Source organism: Apodemus sylvaticus, chromosome 10, assembly GCF_947179515.1.
Source record: "Apodemus sylvaticus chromosome 10, mApoSyl1.1, whole genome shotgun sequence".
NCBI lineage: Eukaryota > Metazoa > Chordata > Mammalia > Rodentia > Muridae > Apodemus > Apodemus sylvaticus.
In genome coordinates, this window is record NC_067481.1 from 82,062,996 (window position 1) to 82,079,540 (window position 16,545).

The following is a 16,545-nucleotide window of genomic DNA, read 5'->3' on the forward strand; positions in this document are numbered from 1 at the left end:
TGGGTGTATCAATTCTTGGCTCTGTGACCTTGAGCAAGCTATGTCATCTCTCTGAACATCATTTTATCATCTATCATGGTACATGTTGTACAAACAGTATCCCAGTGGTAAAAGAAAGTGGGAAGGGATGATAGAGAGCTGAGCTTTGGACTTCTAGGTAAGATGGCAGATTATAGGTTGTCTCTGTGTGATTCTGTAAAGGAGAGAGTAAAAGCAAGGATAAAGAGACTTCGTCCTAAAGACAGATAGAGCAAAAGCTTAGGAAATCCATGACAAAAGTGAAAGGGATCAAGATGCAGGGCACAGGGGAAGCAGGTGACACAGCCTGAAGGGAGGAGACTCAGGCACCGCTTCTAAAAGGTAAGACAGATGTAAGCTATAAGCTAGTCTCTAAGATACTCCCACAACATTCATGAGAGTCAGACCCAGTGGATTTTCTTGAGACAGAAAATTCCTCCAGCAGATGGATTAGGAACAGAAGTAATTCCTGTTTTGCCACACTGCAACTAGGAGGGCAGCAGCTGAATATCATATTGAGAGCGAATTTCATGTTAAAGACTGACCTATATATACTTGGGGTCCTGAGTTTAGGAAACATCCAAAGATCATGGAGCGTCAACTTAGCTTGCCTTAAGGCTTGGGTGAAAGAAGGCTCAGATGCTGTGCAGGGGGCTGGGCCAGGGGGGAAGGGTGGATGAGCATGAAGAGAAGGAAAATCTCACCCACTCAGAATTACCCTTTGGTTTGATGATAACTGAGTGTGAGTCAGGGATTAGATCAAATTCTGAAACCACCTGTTTTGTAGAGCACCAGTCTTTCAAGTTCCAAAAGTATAAACACAGGTCCTTTGAGCTCTAGTTGCTTCTCAATAAATCTGGGAGAGCCTGCCTTCCCTAGGTAAAACAGCCACTCCAGAATGGCCAAACATACCTAGCCCATATCATTCAAACCTAAATGTGTCTAGCAGACACACTGGTATGCAAGGAAGGAGAATGCTTCTTCCTGCAGAAAGCTCTGGGGAACATCAGAACAACAGAACAGGTGAGAGGTCACAGATCAATGGTCCCTTCTACACTTGCAATTCTCAGTTTGAAGTCCTAGAAAGAAGCTACCCTAATATCCACTCCTTTTCTTTTTTTTATATATTTAGCACAGGTTTTTTATTTACTGTATTGTATTAATTTACTTCAATCTAACTTTTAAAAAAGATTATTTTATGCATATGAGTACACTGTAGCTGTTTTCAGACACACCAGAAGAGAACATCTGATCCCATTACAGATGGTTGTGAGCCACCATGTAGTTTCTGGGAATTAAACTTAGGACCTTTGGTAGAGCAATCAGTGTTCTTAACCTCTGAGTCATCTCTCCAGCCCACCATCAATCTCATTTTTATTTATAAGTTTCCTTATTTATTTGCGTCTTTGGTCTTCCCTTGTTTCCTTCCCCTCTCCTTTTCTATATTGAGTAATATTTTGATTTACCTTACAGGGCTTTAAGAAATAATGCTTCTAAATTTCTTCTTTATTTATCCCTCTTTCACTGATCTAATTTAGAACTTTTAACATTTTCTTTAGTTTAGGTTCACAACTCTTTCTTCTTCTACTTCTAACAATCCTTCCCGTGCCCCTGATTTCTATCTGTTCCATCAGGTTTCTCCCTTCTCTCCTCTTCCCATCCCCCTTCTTCATCACATCCATTACTATTTTCATACTGACTCTGAATTATCTTTAACTCTATAGCTCATGCTACTGTCATTTTCAGATCTGTGGTCATCGATGGACTATAACTTAAGTATATTTCTAGACCCTGCATGCTGAGATGCTGCCACTGCTGTATTAATTTTCTCCTGGCTGAGTGTTGCTGGGGATTGAGCCTTCAAGAGCTCAGTATGAAGGAAGGTTCCCTGATGCAAGCAGAGAGGCAGAGAGAAAGATGCACAAATTGCTAAACAGTAATCTAAGATACATAGAAAACAAGACAGCACAACTCCTCCATGATTATACAATTCCTCAACTGTGGGACTCAAAGATAACCAAATAGATGAAACTCTGGTGGAAGGTTTCAAAACCTTTTAAAGAACATATGCATAGGCTGCTAAATCCAACAGGGATCCTAGAGTGGAAAGTCATTAACACAGGAGGACAATTCATGGAGAAAATTAAAATTTAGATGAAAAAAAGGAAAGATATATTGGAAGAAATTTTTTAAAAAGCTGGAAATGAAAATCTCAATGAACAAAATGAAAACCCAGTGGAAAGCATTTCCCAAAAGCTTAATGTAGCAGCAGAAAAAAAAGAGTCAGGGATGCAGGTGAGGAAAGATGAAATCCTGCATTCAGACATCAGTAAATGTATATGACCGCAACATCCACAGACTGTGGGGTGTGGCCAGGACACAGAGCTTAGCATGCGTGACAGAAGGAAGGACTGAGATAAACTGAAGTCACAGATAATCTAGTCAGCGAAAATCATAGCAGAAAAATCTCCAAATCCAGAGAAGGAAATAGCATTTAGAACGCCAAATAGATATAACCAGAGAACTCTGACATACTATACAGTCAACGTGTTAAAAATACAAAGCTAAGAAAGTACATTAGAAGTGGTAATGGGAGGCCTGGAGAGACCACACTGTGGTAAAGTCTGTGTCACGCTAGCCATGTGAACTGCTTCTGAGAGAACCTGAGTCTCGTTCCAGGCACCCAGGCTCACAACTGCCTTCTACTCAATCTCTAACGGTCAGCTGTCCTTTGTGATCCCTGCAGGCACTGGACTCTCATGCAAAAATCCCATGTCTCGCACACTAAAAGTAAAATCTTAAAAAAAAAAAAGCTGTAAGAGAAAAACAACTCACAGAGGCAGAAATGCCAAAATAACATCAGATAGCTACTCAGAAACTGTTAACATCGGGTGATCACACAATGATCTATTTTAATCCCTGAGATTAGTACCTAGCACTTTTCAATTTGACAGAAATAAAGACAAATGTTACATGTTCTCTCTGTGGTTGCTGTCTTCAATGGGAATGTAAAAGCTGGAGTAGTTGAAGAAACCAGGAAGTATAAAATGGACCATGGGCAAGGGGTTGGTAGAGAAGGGACTGGTAAGATCCAAGTGGTATGAATGGGGCAATATGGCGGTGGGGCTTATTTGGGGATCAGGAGGTAAGTCAATGCAGAAGGAAGAGAGGAGTAATAACACTAAAAAAGGCTTGAAAAAGTCCTACAGAAACATTTAATATTTACCTAAAATTATACACACACACACACACACACACACACACACACACACACACACGCACACACACACACACACACACACACGCACACACACACACACACACACACACGCACTTACCCACATATCTGCCCATGCACACACACACACCTTAAAGTTATGCCACTTGAACTAAAATTCATATGGAAACACAAAAAGTCTGGGATACTTAAAATAATTCTTATCAGAAAAAGCAATGCCAGGGACAACGTAACATTCCAAATGATACTACAGAGCCATAGTAATAAAAACAGCTTGATAGTGTCTGGAAAGGCAGACTATAGACCAATGAAATAGACTGGAGGACTTGAAAATAAACTTACACAATAACAGCAGTCTGATTTTCATAGAAAAATGTCAAGCATTGCTTTCTAAATAGAAGTTATTTTTATTTCCATTGTGTGTGTGTGTCTCTCTCTGTGTGTGTGTATGCTGTGTGCTCATGTGCATACCACACATATGAGTGTGGTGCCTACTGTAGTCAGAAGAGGGCAATCAGATTCCCTTGAGTAAGTAAGGAGTAAGATAGTAGTGAAATGCTTTATATAGGTGCTGAGAACTGAACTCAAGACCTCTAGAAGAGAAGCAGTGCTCTAACCACTGGACCATCTCTCTAGGGCCCCAACTGTCTAATTTTCAGAAAAGCTGTCAAAACCTGTACACTGGAGAAAAGGCAGCCTCTTTAATAAGTTGTATGCTAAGAGAACTATATATCCACATGTATAAGAATGAAACTAGATTCATATCTGTCATCTTGTGTGGAAGTAAATTTTAAGTAGGTCAGAGCCCTCAGTGTAAAAGCTGAAAGTTTGAAATGTTTGTGAGAGAAAACACCACACAGGCACAGGAAAGGATTTTATGACTAGGACTTCAGTGGTTCAGGCAATAATCCCCTAAATTGAGAAGGAGAATTAGGTGAAGTTAAGAAGCTTCTGCCCAGCAAAGCTTCTTAAAAAAACATCACTACAGTGAAAACACTGACTGTGTAATGCAAATGAAAGACTGCCAACTGTGTATGAGAAATGGACTTCACACTCGGGCTACACAGGTAACTGTAATGTTAACCACCTATAACCATCTAACTAATAGGTGGGCCAATTAACTAGATTATCCTCAAAATAAATACAAACTGCTAATATTTGAAAAAGTGTTCGCTATTCTTAGCTATCAGGGGAGTGTACATTTAAGCTGACATCAGCAAGAAAGTAAATGACCTCGATCATTTACGGTGGGAGGAGGATGGAGGAGGAACCCTTGCTCACAGCTGGAGGGAACAGAACTTGGGCAGTTACTATGAAAATCTCTGTTGCGGGTCCTTCCTCCAAAACTGAAGCTAGAACTATCGTGTGGCTCATGTTTGATATATACCCCAAGGACTCTAAGTCCATATGCACAGAGATACTGCATAGCTATGTTCATAGTTACACCATACACAATGGTCAGGGAAGGGAATCAGATGAATGCATAAGGAAAATGTGGTGTATATCTACAGGTAATTACATGTGTGTATTCCTAGCTCATGATGCTGGAAAGGATCATGGGATATTTTTAAAGGATTGGAGGATAGGGTAATGTAATATATATAACAATAAGAGGGTGTAATTGAGAGAACAGAGGGGTTCAGCTGGAGGGCGGAGGAGGCATGAAGTGGGTTGAGGGGATGAATGAATGGGAACAAAGAATAATGACTGTATGAAAAGGTCATGAGGAAATCTATTACTATGGATGCAAACCGAAACCACAAATTAATACAAGTTGGTTCATGAGCAGGAAACCTAAGAAGGGAAGGAGACCTTATGAGGGTTACCACGTGATATCTTCCTGATGACCTTATAACTCAGAAGAGTGGGTAGTTATAAGTCTTAAATATGCCATTTTCTTTAAAACAGCATCTCAGTACAGAGGCCTGGCTGGCCTGGAATTTACTGTGTAGATCAGGCTTGCCTTGAACTCAGAGATCTATCTGCCCCTGCTTCTCAAAAGCTGGGACTGACCGTGCATGCTGGCATTAACAGCTTTACCTTTGTCTCGATGACTTTTTCTGTCCAAATTTCTCCCACTGGACGTGTGCTGGTCAACCATATTGTAAAATAGTTTGAGGTGTGGACTCAGACTCAGGGAACTGAGAAGTTCAAGATCCAAGGCTTAAAGGTAGTGGTGGGGGTGGGAGGGGATGTCTTACAAGAACTTACTCAGTAGATTTGTGCCAAACTAGCACCATTACTTATTAATTGCTGGATTACTATTTTTTAAAAGACATGGTCTGGGTAGGGCTGTGAACTCTCAGTCCTCCAATGTCAGCCTCTCAAATGCTGGGATTAAGTGCCGTCATATCTGACAAGGTCAATGTTATTTGGAAGAGACTATTCATTATCATTAATAACAATAAGACTTGAATACTTTCATCAGTGGTAACACTAACTACATTATGTGTGAGATATACCAGATTGGTATCTAGTACATTTGATGTGCAGCACCAATTACTATTAGTTTTAACCACAGGTGAGGTTATTGCTAATATCATCAAATTCATGTTATTACAAAATATCAATACTATAGCAATTATATTAACTGCAGTCTAAAAATAAGGCTCCAAGATAAATAAAGGCTCCAGATGCCCTTCATCCTAGTTGAGAACTAGAAGCAAGCATCTGAATTTTCAAAGTTCTTTCTCTTTAGCCACTCTGGCCTTTTCTGGTCCTTCGTCCTATCTTTAGGTTACATATTAAGATTCATTTAGACACCCGCAGCCAACAAAGCAGACATTTTATTGCTTAGTCTTTATGGGAAGAAGCTTGTCTCAGTATGGACAGAGTATTTCCTCAGGATAAGGAGATTTTCTTCCTGACTCAGTCCATACACTGTGCCAACTGGCTAGCGTGCTGCCTAGCACCCAGCAGACATTTAATAGGTATTTGAATAAAGGAAGTACATCCTTGTTTAATTCTGACATGCATCTTGAAAATTTAACATCACAGAGTATATCCTTCCCCTAGAGGCTGGTTTCTACTTCCTGTCTGGTCTTTGGATCTCATAGGGAGCACACTGAACCCCATGACAGCAGGGCTGAGATTGGGTGCCTATTCTTCCTCCCTAGATGCTCCATTACAGTAATTAATTCATTGTTCAAATTTCAGAGCAGGCAGGTTTTTAATCCCCTTTGGAATTGGTTTCGGATGTGGAAGTCATAGTTCTCCACCCTCTAATTACAGCTGGGAGATGATACAGCATCAGTATTGCAGTTCTGAGCTTGGCAACATGCTAGAAATAAATATCATTTGAGCTTTGAGAGCGTGGCTGGCTGGAGAGGTTTTCTTTCTGTTTCACAAATTTAATGCAGAGAAGAGGCTGTGCTGATTCAAAAGAATGATTCATTGGATGCAAAAGAAAAACCTAAACAGGGTGTTTTGAATTCCAAGTAAACTGTCTTTCATTCTCAGAGTGAATTTCAAGTCAAGTGGAGTGACTTGTCTGCACAGACTGTGCTGAGGCAATACCACCATCCAGCTCATTGAATCTACCTAATTTTTTGTGTGGTTCTTTTACATATGCGTATGCATTGGACTTTGGAGAGAGAAGTTCATTTCTGAATAAGGAAGACTATGCCAGAGTCTAAAACCAGGGAGTAAGAGGAAAATGATAATCATTTTATAGGCTACTATATTTGTCTTTCACCAGTGTTGATTGTCAATTTCCCTTAAGCAAAAAGGAATCAAATTCTATTGTCATTAAAGATCCTTGCAGTAGGTGATGGAAACTCAGTCCCTTGTCTTATTCCTCATTCTAACTATTCTTTGATGTCTTCTTATACTCTCTGTTAAACACAGACTTTTAAAATAAAAGCCTTTGTTACAAGCTTTGAGGCTTCAGTTGGTGTTTGCTATGGGCCCTTGCTTGAGATACTTACTTTGGGGGCCTTATGGGATAGAAACCAAATTTTATTTAGGATACACAGCATATAACAGGCCACAGGCCCATAATAAATGGATCAGCCAACCACGGACTCAAACTTCCAGAAGAATTAGTCAAAATAATCCTTTCCTCCTTTATAAGTTGATTATCCTAAGGATTCTGCTACACTGATGAAGAGCTGCCCCATTAGAACACTTGAGAGAAAGGAACCATTGCCATCTGCATTTTGTAGATGGAGAAACATAATTTTGGAGACCTTCACAGATATGGGAATCAGGGTTGGGAATGCATCTGACTCCAGAATCCACATTCATAAGCATTCGTGCTGTTCCTATGTGCCAGCATTACCAATTCTTATGACAATATTCAAGCAAGCAAGAGCTGCCGCCTTTCCCGTCTTAAGATTAAAGAGGAGTCCATCTATGGTCTACAGAGAAATGAACAGTGTTACCCAAAGTTGGACAGTTAATGAGATCCCAAATCCAGGTCAGCCTGACTGATTTCCTTGCACAGAAATGCTTCACCCAGTATTCTGAGGAGACAGAGCTCTTGCAAGGCTGTATGGGAAGGTACCCAGGGGGAACTCACCACGTTCTTATAGAAGTAATACACTACCATCCTGGCCAGGCGCGAGTAACACCAGTGGCCGTGCACAAGCAGCAGCTTCTTGAGGTGGCTGAAGCGGGCAATGGCAAAGTCACTGGACATGACAGCCTAAGAGGAAAGAGCAGAGACACTGGTTTTCAGCTTACAACCATCACTGCCCCCAAAGAAACTCTCTCAAAGACAGTGCTTTCTTCTAGGTCTGTAGCATTCCGGGCTTGCCTGCTCCCTTTTCGTGTGCTCTCTCTTAGGTGGCTCTTTAGATTCCAACACCCCTCCTTCCTTTCTGGAAGCTGAAACCTTATGAGAATCTAAGAAAGGGAAGCCAGAAGGGCTGGAACTCTGCTTGTTCCTTTTTCCCATTCATTTAACCAGCAACCATTTATTAAGCCCCAGCGGGCATTTCTGTTCTAGGGATGAAAGAAAGAACTGAATTCACCAGGTGATTCTCAAACCTCTGAACACCCTTGGGTGCCTCTTACGTAGACCATTGGCACACTATACAGATGACACCATTGGTTTGAATGTTCATTTACATGGTGCTGAGATGGGCATTCTTGTCCTTGGGGTCATTTATAGTAAGATGCAGAGGTCTCTTAAGAATACGAGGTTTAGATGTGTTTGTTAGGATTTTTTGAATACTTTCAGATTATGTCAACTCTCTGAGCGTCAGTTTTAGTATCTGAAAAAATGATTGGCAGTCTATAATATATAATTATTACTGAAATCCCATGTGGTAGCATGTAAAGTATACAACATTGCTGGCATATGGTAAGCACCAGAAGGATGATGGAGAACTAAGCCTGCCGTTCTCATTCTCAGCAACAAATTAAAGCAGTATCAGGGCTGGGGAGATGGCTCAGACATTAAGAGCACTGACTGCTCTTCCAAAGGTCCCGAGTTCAAACCCCAACAACCATATGGTGGCTTACAATGATCTATAAAGAGATCTGACACCCTCTTCTGGTGTGTCCGAAGACAGCTACAGTGTACTTTTGGCTGGAGCAAGTGGGGCCCGACCATAGCGAGCAGAGGTTCTGAATTCAAATTTGCAGCAACCACATGATGATGGCTCACAACCATCAGCACAGCTACAGTGTACTCATAGACATAAAATAAATAAATAAATAAATGAATCTTAAAAAAATTAAAATAAAAAAACCAAATTAAAGCAGTATCTTCTCTGGTGGTGAGACCATGAGTGTTGATGTTTCAGAAAACAGGGTCTAATTTAATGGCAAAGAATAGCATCTCACTTCAGTATGCTTGTCCCAATTTGAATTTTTAGAGAATTAGGTATACTATGAAAATGCTAATTAATTTATGAGGCAACAAAATATATTCAAATATCCCTTTGTCTGCCATTCCTTACAGAGATCACAAGGAGGATATGTGGAGTCAGAGAAAGGCTTACATATACTGTGTAGCCTGAGACTATAGCTAACACTGCTTTTTTGTAGAAAGCCCTATAACCTTAATATCCCTCTGCTTTTAAAGAACTGAGCAGTAGGATTTTGGTGAAAGAGGACACAGAGGTATGGAAGACCCCCAACAGTCAGTTAATACTTCTGTGAAGCTCAAAGGAAGGTTTTTTTTTTTTTTTTTTTTTTTTTTTTTTTTTTTTTTTTAGCCCTGTGGGATATTCCTCAAATCTACAATAAGGATAAAGGAGAGCAGACAAGAAGAGAGATGAGAGAGAGGGCACAGTACCTGCATGCCTTCCTGCCCAGATATTCCAATGCCAATATCAGCAGCCTGAATCATGCTTACGTCATTCGCTCCATCCCCTGAAAGAAAAGAGGCCATTGAGTGTTTTTATACCTGATCCATCTGCTCAGAGATGAGAAGGCTCAGAGTAGCCCATTTGTACAGATGAATCTTTTTAACATTTCCCTACAGAGGATATGGCCTGAAAGGTTTCTTGTTCTTCAGCTACAGATAAGAAACCCCAATTTACTTAAAATCTCTCAATGAATACTTCTTACTGCTTTTTTTACTCTATCAATGGTGATCAAAAGTGTCATGAATTGTCCTCTACAATGTACAGAAAGGCCTTTGCAAATCTTAGAACAGATTTTGCTGAAGAGTAAATTGAGACTCTGACCAGTTTTGAGACTCGGTGAGGGCTGTCCATCCAGTGAAGGCATGCAGTAGTACCGGAACTTGGGACTTTCTGATTCTGGGGCTGTTAGGGATTTGATATAACATGTCCCTTAAAAGGCTTGGGTGTTTAAGGGTGGTCACCAGCTGGTGGATCTACACACTGAGAAGTGACTGCATCATAGGGCTCTGACTTTATGAGTGGAGGAATCCAGTCATGGATTTATAATTTGATGTCATTTTTGGGAGCTGGTGGAAAATAGGACCTGGCTGAAGGAAATAGGTGACTTGGGACATGCCCTTGAAGGATGTCTTCTCTCAGGTGCTTTCCTGTCTCTCTCATATTTGATTGACATGAGGTGACACTTCTATTCCATCACACACTCTCCACCATGACATGTATGTATGTATGTATGTATGTATGTATGTGTGTGTGTTTGTGTGTGTGTGTGTGTGTGTGTGTGTGTTAGAGCTAGAACAAATGCTAAGTGAGATTGTACCGTGGGGTCACATCCCTAGATCATCACCCTTGATATCCTGCCTCACCTTCAGGAGGACATAGTGTAGCCAGAACTGAAACTGCTCAAACCATGAGCAAAATAAACAGTCACTCCCTTGAAGCTGTTCAGGTCAGATATTTTTATCACAGTGACAAAGAGGTAATTGAAACAAGGCCTAAGAGCCTTCTCTATCTTAGTTTGGCTTGAACCAAGTAACATATCAAGATAACTAGAATTCGGAGACACCCAGCTCATCTGAGACCAAAGGGATGGATAACCTTCAGTTTTTCTGTATAAATATATATATAAAAAAAAGAGATTTAATTCACTGAATTTTTTTTGACTGAGATATACAAGTCACATTGAGTGAATTGAGATTTCATGAAACTGGAGGTAAGACCATGAAAACACACACACAGACACACATACACACACACACCCATACACGGACACCCTACCTCTGATACCAGGACTATCAAATAGACTGTTCCTTGATATAGTAAAAAACTCTGTACCTATAATACAGAAATAGATACCATCTTATATTTATTGAAATGTGGCTGGTAAAATTCTATTTAAGAAGCCATGTATACAGTTCTATACAGTGAGGGCATCTTTCAGAGCCCAAGTCACCCTGGTGCTTTATCTTGTAAGCCAGAGCACAGCAATGTAAACTCTGAAGGATCGGATAAATATTTTAGGCTTTGTAAGCTACAAAGCAAAGTGAAGTAATTGTTGCCAGAAGGCTGGTAGTATTAAATTTTATGTTTAAAAATACCAAAACCATTATAAGCTTCCATATAAAAATATGCAGTATGCTGGAGTCAGCCTGTGGGCTATGTTTTGGTAACCCTTATTAGAGACAGTGTTTACTGTATTTTCCTTTGGAACCTACTATTTTCCCCTAGTAGCTTCCCATATATAAGCTGTAATTAAGTTTACATTGCTCATCATAGAAAATAATGAAATTGGAGAGGAAGAGAATAATTCTTCCCCAGTTATTTGGCAACAAGTATATGGAGCTTTACAATGTTTTCACTAATATTGTATTCCACAAATTTATATAATTTATGTGACAATTGAAGATGTAGTAGTTGTCTTTCTTGGTAGGCATTGCCTTTATAATAGTGATTCTTTTCTCCATAGCTCAGAAGTCCATAATTTTAATCCTCTCAAAGGCAGAATAAGCCTAAGCTTTCACTACTTCTGTTGGCACACCAGGAGAAGCAGAGGTGTGGAATCATGCTATTTCTCGCCCTGTTGGTTTTGTTTCTGTTGCTATGGGAGTGAAGCCAATCTCTAACCTCAGAGAGTATGTGCTGGGCTATTGCCTATTGTGTATCTGAATTATAGAAGAGGACAGTTCACAGTATTGAAGTAGCTATGGACTTGCTAAGGATCTGTTCGTTTCTTTTTTTTTTTTTTTCCTTCTGATATAGGATCTTATGCATCCCAGACTGGTCTAGACCTCTCCGCATAAGCCAGGATAACTTTTGAATTTCTGGTCCTACTGCCTCTACCTCCTAAGTGTTCAGATTATGGGTGTATGCCACTGTACCTGGTCCTCCCGGTTATTAAATTCATTTTTATATTACACATGGAGACTAGGAAAAAGAATACAATATTTTCCAGATCTCCAAATCAGGAGAGAAGAAAAAAAGAGAGGCTAAAACCAACCATCTATAGAGATGACCCTAAGTAGAATAGTTTAGTTACCCTTATCTCTGTATGTCTGAAACCATGGACAGTGATACACTCTATAGACTATAGTGTGTGTGTGTGTGTGTGTGTGTGTGTATGTGTATGTGTGTGATGATGAGTTTTAATTCATAGATTATGTCTGATAAAAGGTTAACAATAACTAATAATATAATATTATAGCAAATTAGAACAATATATCATAATAGTGATTTAAACTCATGAATATTGATTGCTATAATTATCTACTGTTAGGCCCAAAGGCAACTAAAATTGCAAAAAGTGAGACTAGGTTGCTGTATGTTAGTTGAGAGATGGGGGGATGGAGTTGCTATGTCTAATACATGTAATGAATGTGCTCATCATGAGATCAAATAGTGAATGAAACATACCCTATCCTTGTAAGCTTATGTGTAGTAGTATGATAGAGAATGGGAATCCCCCCAAAAGGGCAAGATAGGGATGGGGGTGGAGGGTTTTGCAGAGCATTTTGCACAAAGACTTGGAGAGATGGGCATAAGGATGAAGGCCCATAGAGAATGGCAAGTAATTTAATTTAATTTGAACAGAATATGAAAAGCCCACTGATAAGTAATGAAAGCTTATGATAAGAAACACCATTAGTGGAGACCAGATCATGAAGACAGGCTTGTGGTTCCTGGGAGATGCTTAGTGGGAAATTTTTATTTCTGTGCTTAATATGATTAGTCCTTGATCTTCTGACCAATTTAACATCAACCAACAAGAGTCAATTAAGAATATGCTTTGTGATGGCCTTGGATGTAGAAATTAGCATACAAAATTAAGAGACTATCTAAAAATTTGAAATACCCCTACCAGGCTTATATCCCCAGAAGAATAGCAAATTTATAGATATCTTAGGTATTACCATGGGTAACATAATTTTGGGAGGGTACTGGATAATGTCTCTGAGTGGAGCTCTCTTGCTTGTCTATTTCTGTAGAAATATTTTTTAAAACTATATTCATTTTTTGAGTTCAAGGTCCTTGCTTGGCAGTGACTTCCATCTAAGATCTGATTTTTATTTAGCTAACTGGCCAGTTCTCAGAGCTTTGATCACTGCTCTAGTCTCGTGGTCTCTGTTTCACCTCCTAATGTCAACATCTAGACTGCAATTTTTATCAAAGACAGTGAACCTCTGCCTACTCATTGCTTTTCACAGATGATCCAGATCAGGTCAATCCTGCCAAGATAAACCCACACCCCAGCATGATGGGTACCTATGGAAAGAGTCATGACGCTCAACTTGTCTCGAACCAGTTTGACAATCATACTCTTCTGCAGTGGCGTGGAACGACAGCACAGGACAGACCGACAGTACTGGGTCAATTCCAGGAACTTATTTTCCAGCTTTCCCTGGAAAATTGCATTTAGTGTCTTCCCATCAATGACCAGTCCAATTTCAGGAGCCATAGCTCCAGAGTTAACAGATGGCATCGTAGATGGGATGCGGTACCCACAGAGTTTTCTGGCTGGCTGCTGCGGTTCATGAAATCTCTTTACGTCTTCCAATGCACAGTTGAGGATGGACTCGCAGGTTTCCTGCAGAGTGTCATATAATAAAATATTAGTAAGCAGCCATGCATGTTAAAACTGTATCCTTATTTTCGTGAGATAATTATAAAACGCTATCATTTAAGTTATTCAGGAATTTTTCCTCTTAAGTTCATTGCACATTTGTCTGCAGTATTTGAAGAAGCATTAAATCATGCTTTTTTTTTGAGACATTAGTGGCCAGAATAGGAGAAGGGGATTAGGAGCAGAAGTGGCTGTTGCAAGATGGCAACTGAGTAGGGCCAGGTATAGGATAAAAATCAGCACTATATGTTGGTAGACGCTGACAATATTTCATGCTATTATATGAGCTGTTTTCTGTCTTTTTCCAGGCCTTCCCAGTTCCTCATTGCACCTTTACGCATTGCTATAGGTATCCCTGGTCTTGGTTTAGAGGTGAGGAGATTGAAATGATGAGGAACTTAGTACCTTATTCAATGTCAGACAAATAGTAGTGAGGTAGGAGCCTTACTTCTTTAAACATGACTTCTTAACTTCAAAAGAAATCCACCACCCTGGGTATATCTATTGGTCTATTCCACAGAGGTCTTAAGAACTGTGCTATATAGTGTTTTTCATGTTGGTCTGAACTGACCATGAATGTGAAATTCTTACTGGTTCAAAGAGTCTTCTCTGTGATTTTTTTTATTTCTTTGAGATAGTCTTTTGATACAGTTCAGATTGATCTTGAACTTGTGATATTACTGTTCCCCCTTTCAAGTGGTTAAAGATGTACCACTATCATGCTAGTTTTATGATTTTTTTCATAAATGGTACTATTTTGAATTCAGAAAGGAAGTTGTTTTTAATTAGCAATTCTTTTCTAACACTTTGAATTATATCAATGATAAAATCAAATCATAGTACTAATTGTTCTTCTGATATCTCTTCAACTCTTCTAAACATCACCTTTTAATAAAGCTTTGTTAATTAATAGTATAAATAACTTTAATAGCATGCTATACTCATATGAACTGTATTTTCCATGTAAGTATGGCATGTATGCATTTTTATATGGATGTTTGCATATGTGTTGGTGAATGTGTAGATGTGTGTGCCTGTGTCCTATGTATGTGGAGGCCAGAGTTGGGTGCCTGCCTTAAACTTTCTCCAATTTACCAAGGCAAGGTCTCTTCTCACTAAACCTAGAACTTGTCAGTTTGGCTAGTCTATTTAGCCAGCTTGCCTTGGGGATTCCCTGTCTTACTGCTGGGATTACAGGCATGGCCATGGCCACCTGACATGCAGGATTTGGGGATTTGAACTCTGATCCTATGCTTGTGCTACAAACACTTTATTCTTGGAGCTATCCCCATGAGCCTATCAGGCTCTTTCTCCATGGTAAGGGATGATATTTATTTGTTAGTCAAAATGCTAAAAATCTATTCTAAAAGTAAAGTATTATTCAAATGAATTAATTTGAATAAAGGCATTAAGAGAAATAGTTGAGGCAATATGTGGGTTTGGGCAGATTTTGCAAAGGTACTCCTTAAGTGACAGATCTGGGGCAGATCGATTTATTGTCTAACAACCATTGGAGTAATTCCTGGAGCAGATACAGCTCATTTTCCTGAATCTTCCCTTAGGAGATGCTAAATTGCTTGTTGCAGGCAGTAGGACTTGCAAGAGCCTGGAGGGCCACAGGAACTGGTTCTGGAGTATAACATTTTTACCAGAGCATTTATTTAAGAAAGATAATGGGGTGATTCTTGCTGGATGTTGGGCTTGGTTCCAGTTACATAAATTCCTCTGGACTGGACCACATAGTCACAGGAGCTGTGAAGTTCACAGCTAAACCTAAATCCACTTATTTCCATGTTTTAATCACAATAGTTCTAGTTACTGAATATTTAATATTTTGCCAGGAACCTGCAGTAAACAGTCCTGTGGTGATTTCTTCTAGTCATAGACCTAATGATTCTCCATCAAAGAAGAGAATTTTAGACACACACACACACCCTCTCTCTCTCTCTCTATGTATATGCATATGCATGTATAAGTGTATGTGTGTGCATTTCCTGACAAGTTTGGCTTCTACTTCAGAACTATTTCTCATTCACTCTAATAGCTTGCTGTGGAAGAAACCTGCTGTCATGTTGTGTAGCAGTGTGTGGCAAAATCTAGAGGTCTAGAAAACTGTAATAGCTGTGAGGGTCAACTTGGAAGTTAGGCTTTTTTCCTACCTGTAAACCTAAGAAGTTCATTTGGCCTCAGAGCCCTCGAGAGGTAGCCTATAGTTTTACTGAGTCCTTCACCTAAAAGCCCTAGCTCAGAAATCCCTGGATTTTTAACTTCCAGAACCTTGGGATCATAAAGGTCTGCTTCAGCTGCTAAACTTTGGGGATAACTTGTCATGAAGCACTAGCTAACAAATATAAGGACTAAGTAAGTACTTTCTCTCTGTGATCTTATCTAATATTTCTTGCAGCATGCAAAATAAGTATTTTTAATCCAAGTTTTACAGCAAAAGATGAAAGATATGGAGTATACGACTTGGAGCATTTGAAGCTCCAAAGGTATTGTCAATAATAATAGTAATAATGGTTGTTATTATTAGTTCCTTTTGGAAAATGCATTTCTAGTTTTAGAATAGTAAGTCCTTATATACACGAGAACCTAGAAATCTTGGCAGGCCCCATAAAAGTTGCTTATTGCTTTAAGATATATACAAAAGAGATAGTAAATCTAAATATGTTTATACTTAGGTAAATTAAAACCTGTGGAGAAAATGTTCTCTGAATAGATAATTACATTAAACTAAGGCTTAAATAAATCTGAGATTTAGATTGTGTTTTCTCATTTTCTGGCTTACTATTATTTATATATCTACTATTTACTCCCAGGGAAAAGGCTAAGGCAGACTACTCTTACCAGATTAGTGG

At 39.4% G+C, this 16,545-nt stretch overlaps 1 protein-coding gene across 1 annotated transcript in view; it reads right to left on the reverse strand.

The window, feature by feature from the left end:
• Atp10b (ATPase phospholipid transporting 10B (putative)) overlaps positions 1–16,545 on the reverse strand; it is a 108,890-nt gene that overhangs the window by 13,682 nt on the left and 78,663 nt on the right. The window contains exons 15-17 of the mRNA XM_052197450.1: positions 13,330–13,651; positions 9,501–9,577; positions 7,776–7,901 (exon numbers count right to left, since the gene is read on the reverse strand). Coding sequence (XP_052053410.1) covers positions 7,776–7,901; positions 9,501–9,577; positions 13,330–13,651 — 525 coding nt within the window. The remainder of the gene's footprint in view (positions 1–7,775; positions 7,902–9,500; positions 9,578–13,329; positions 13,652–16,545) is intronic.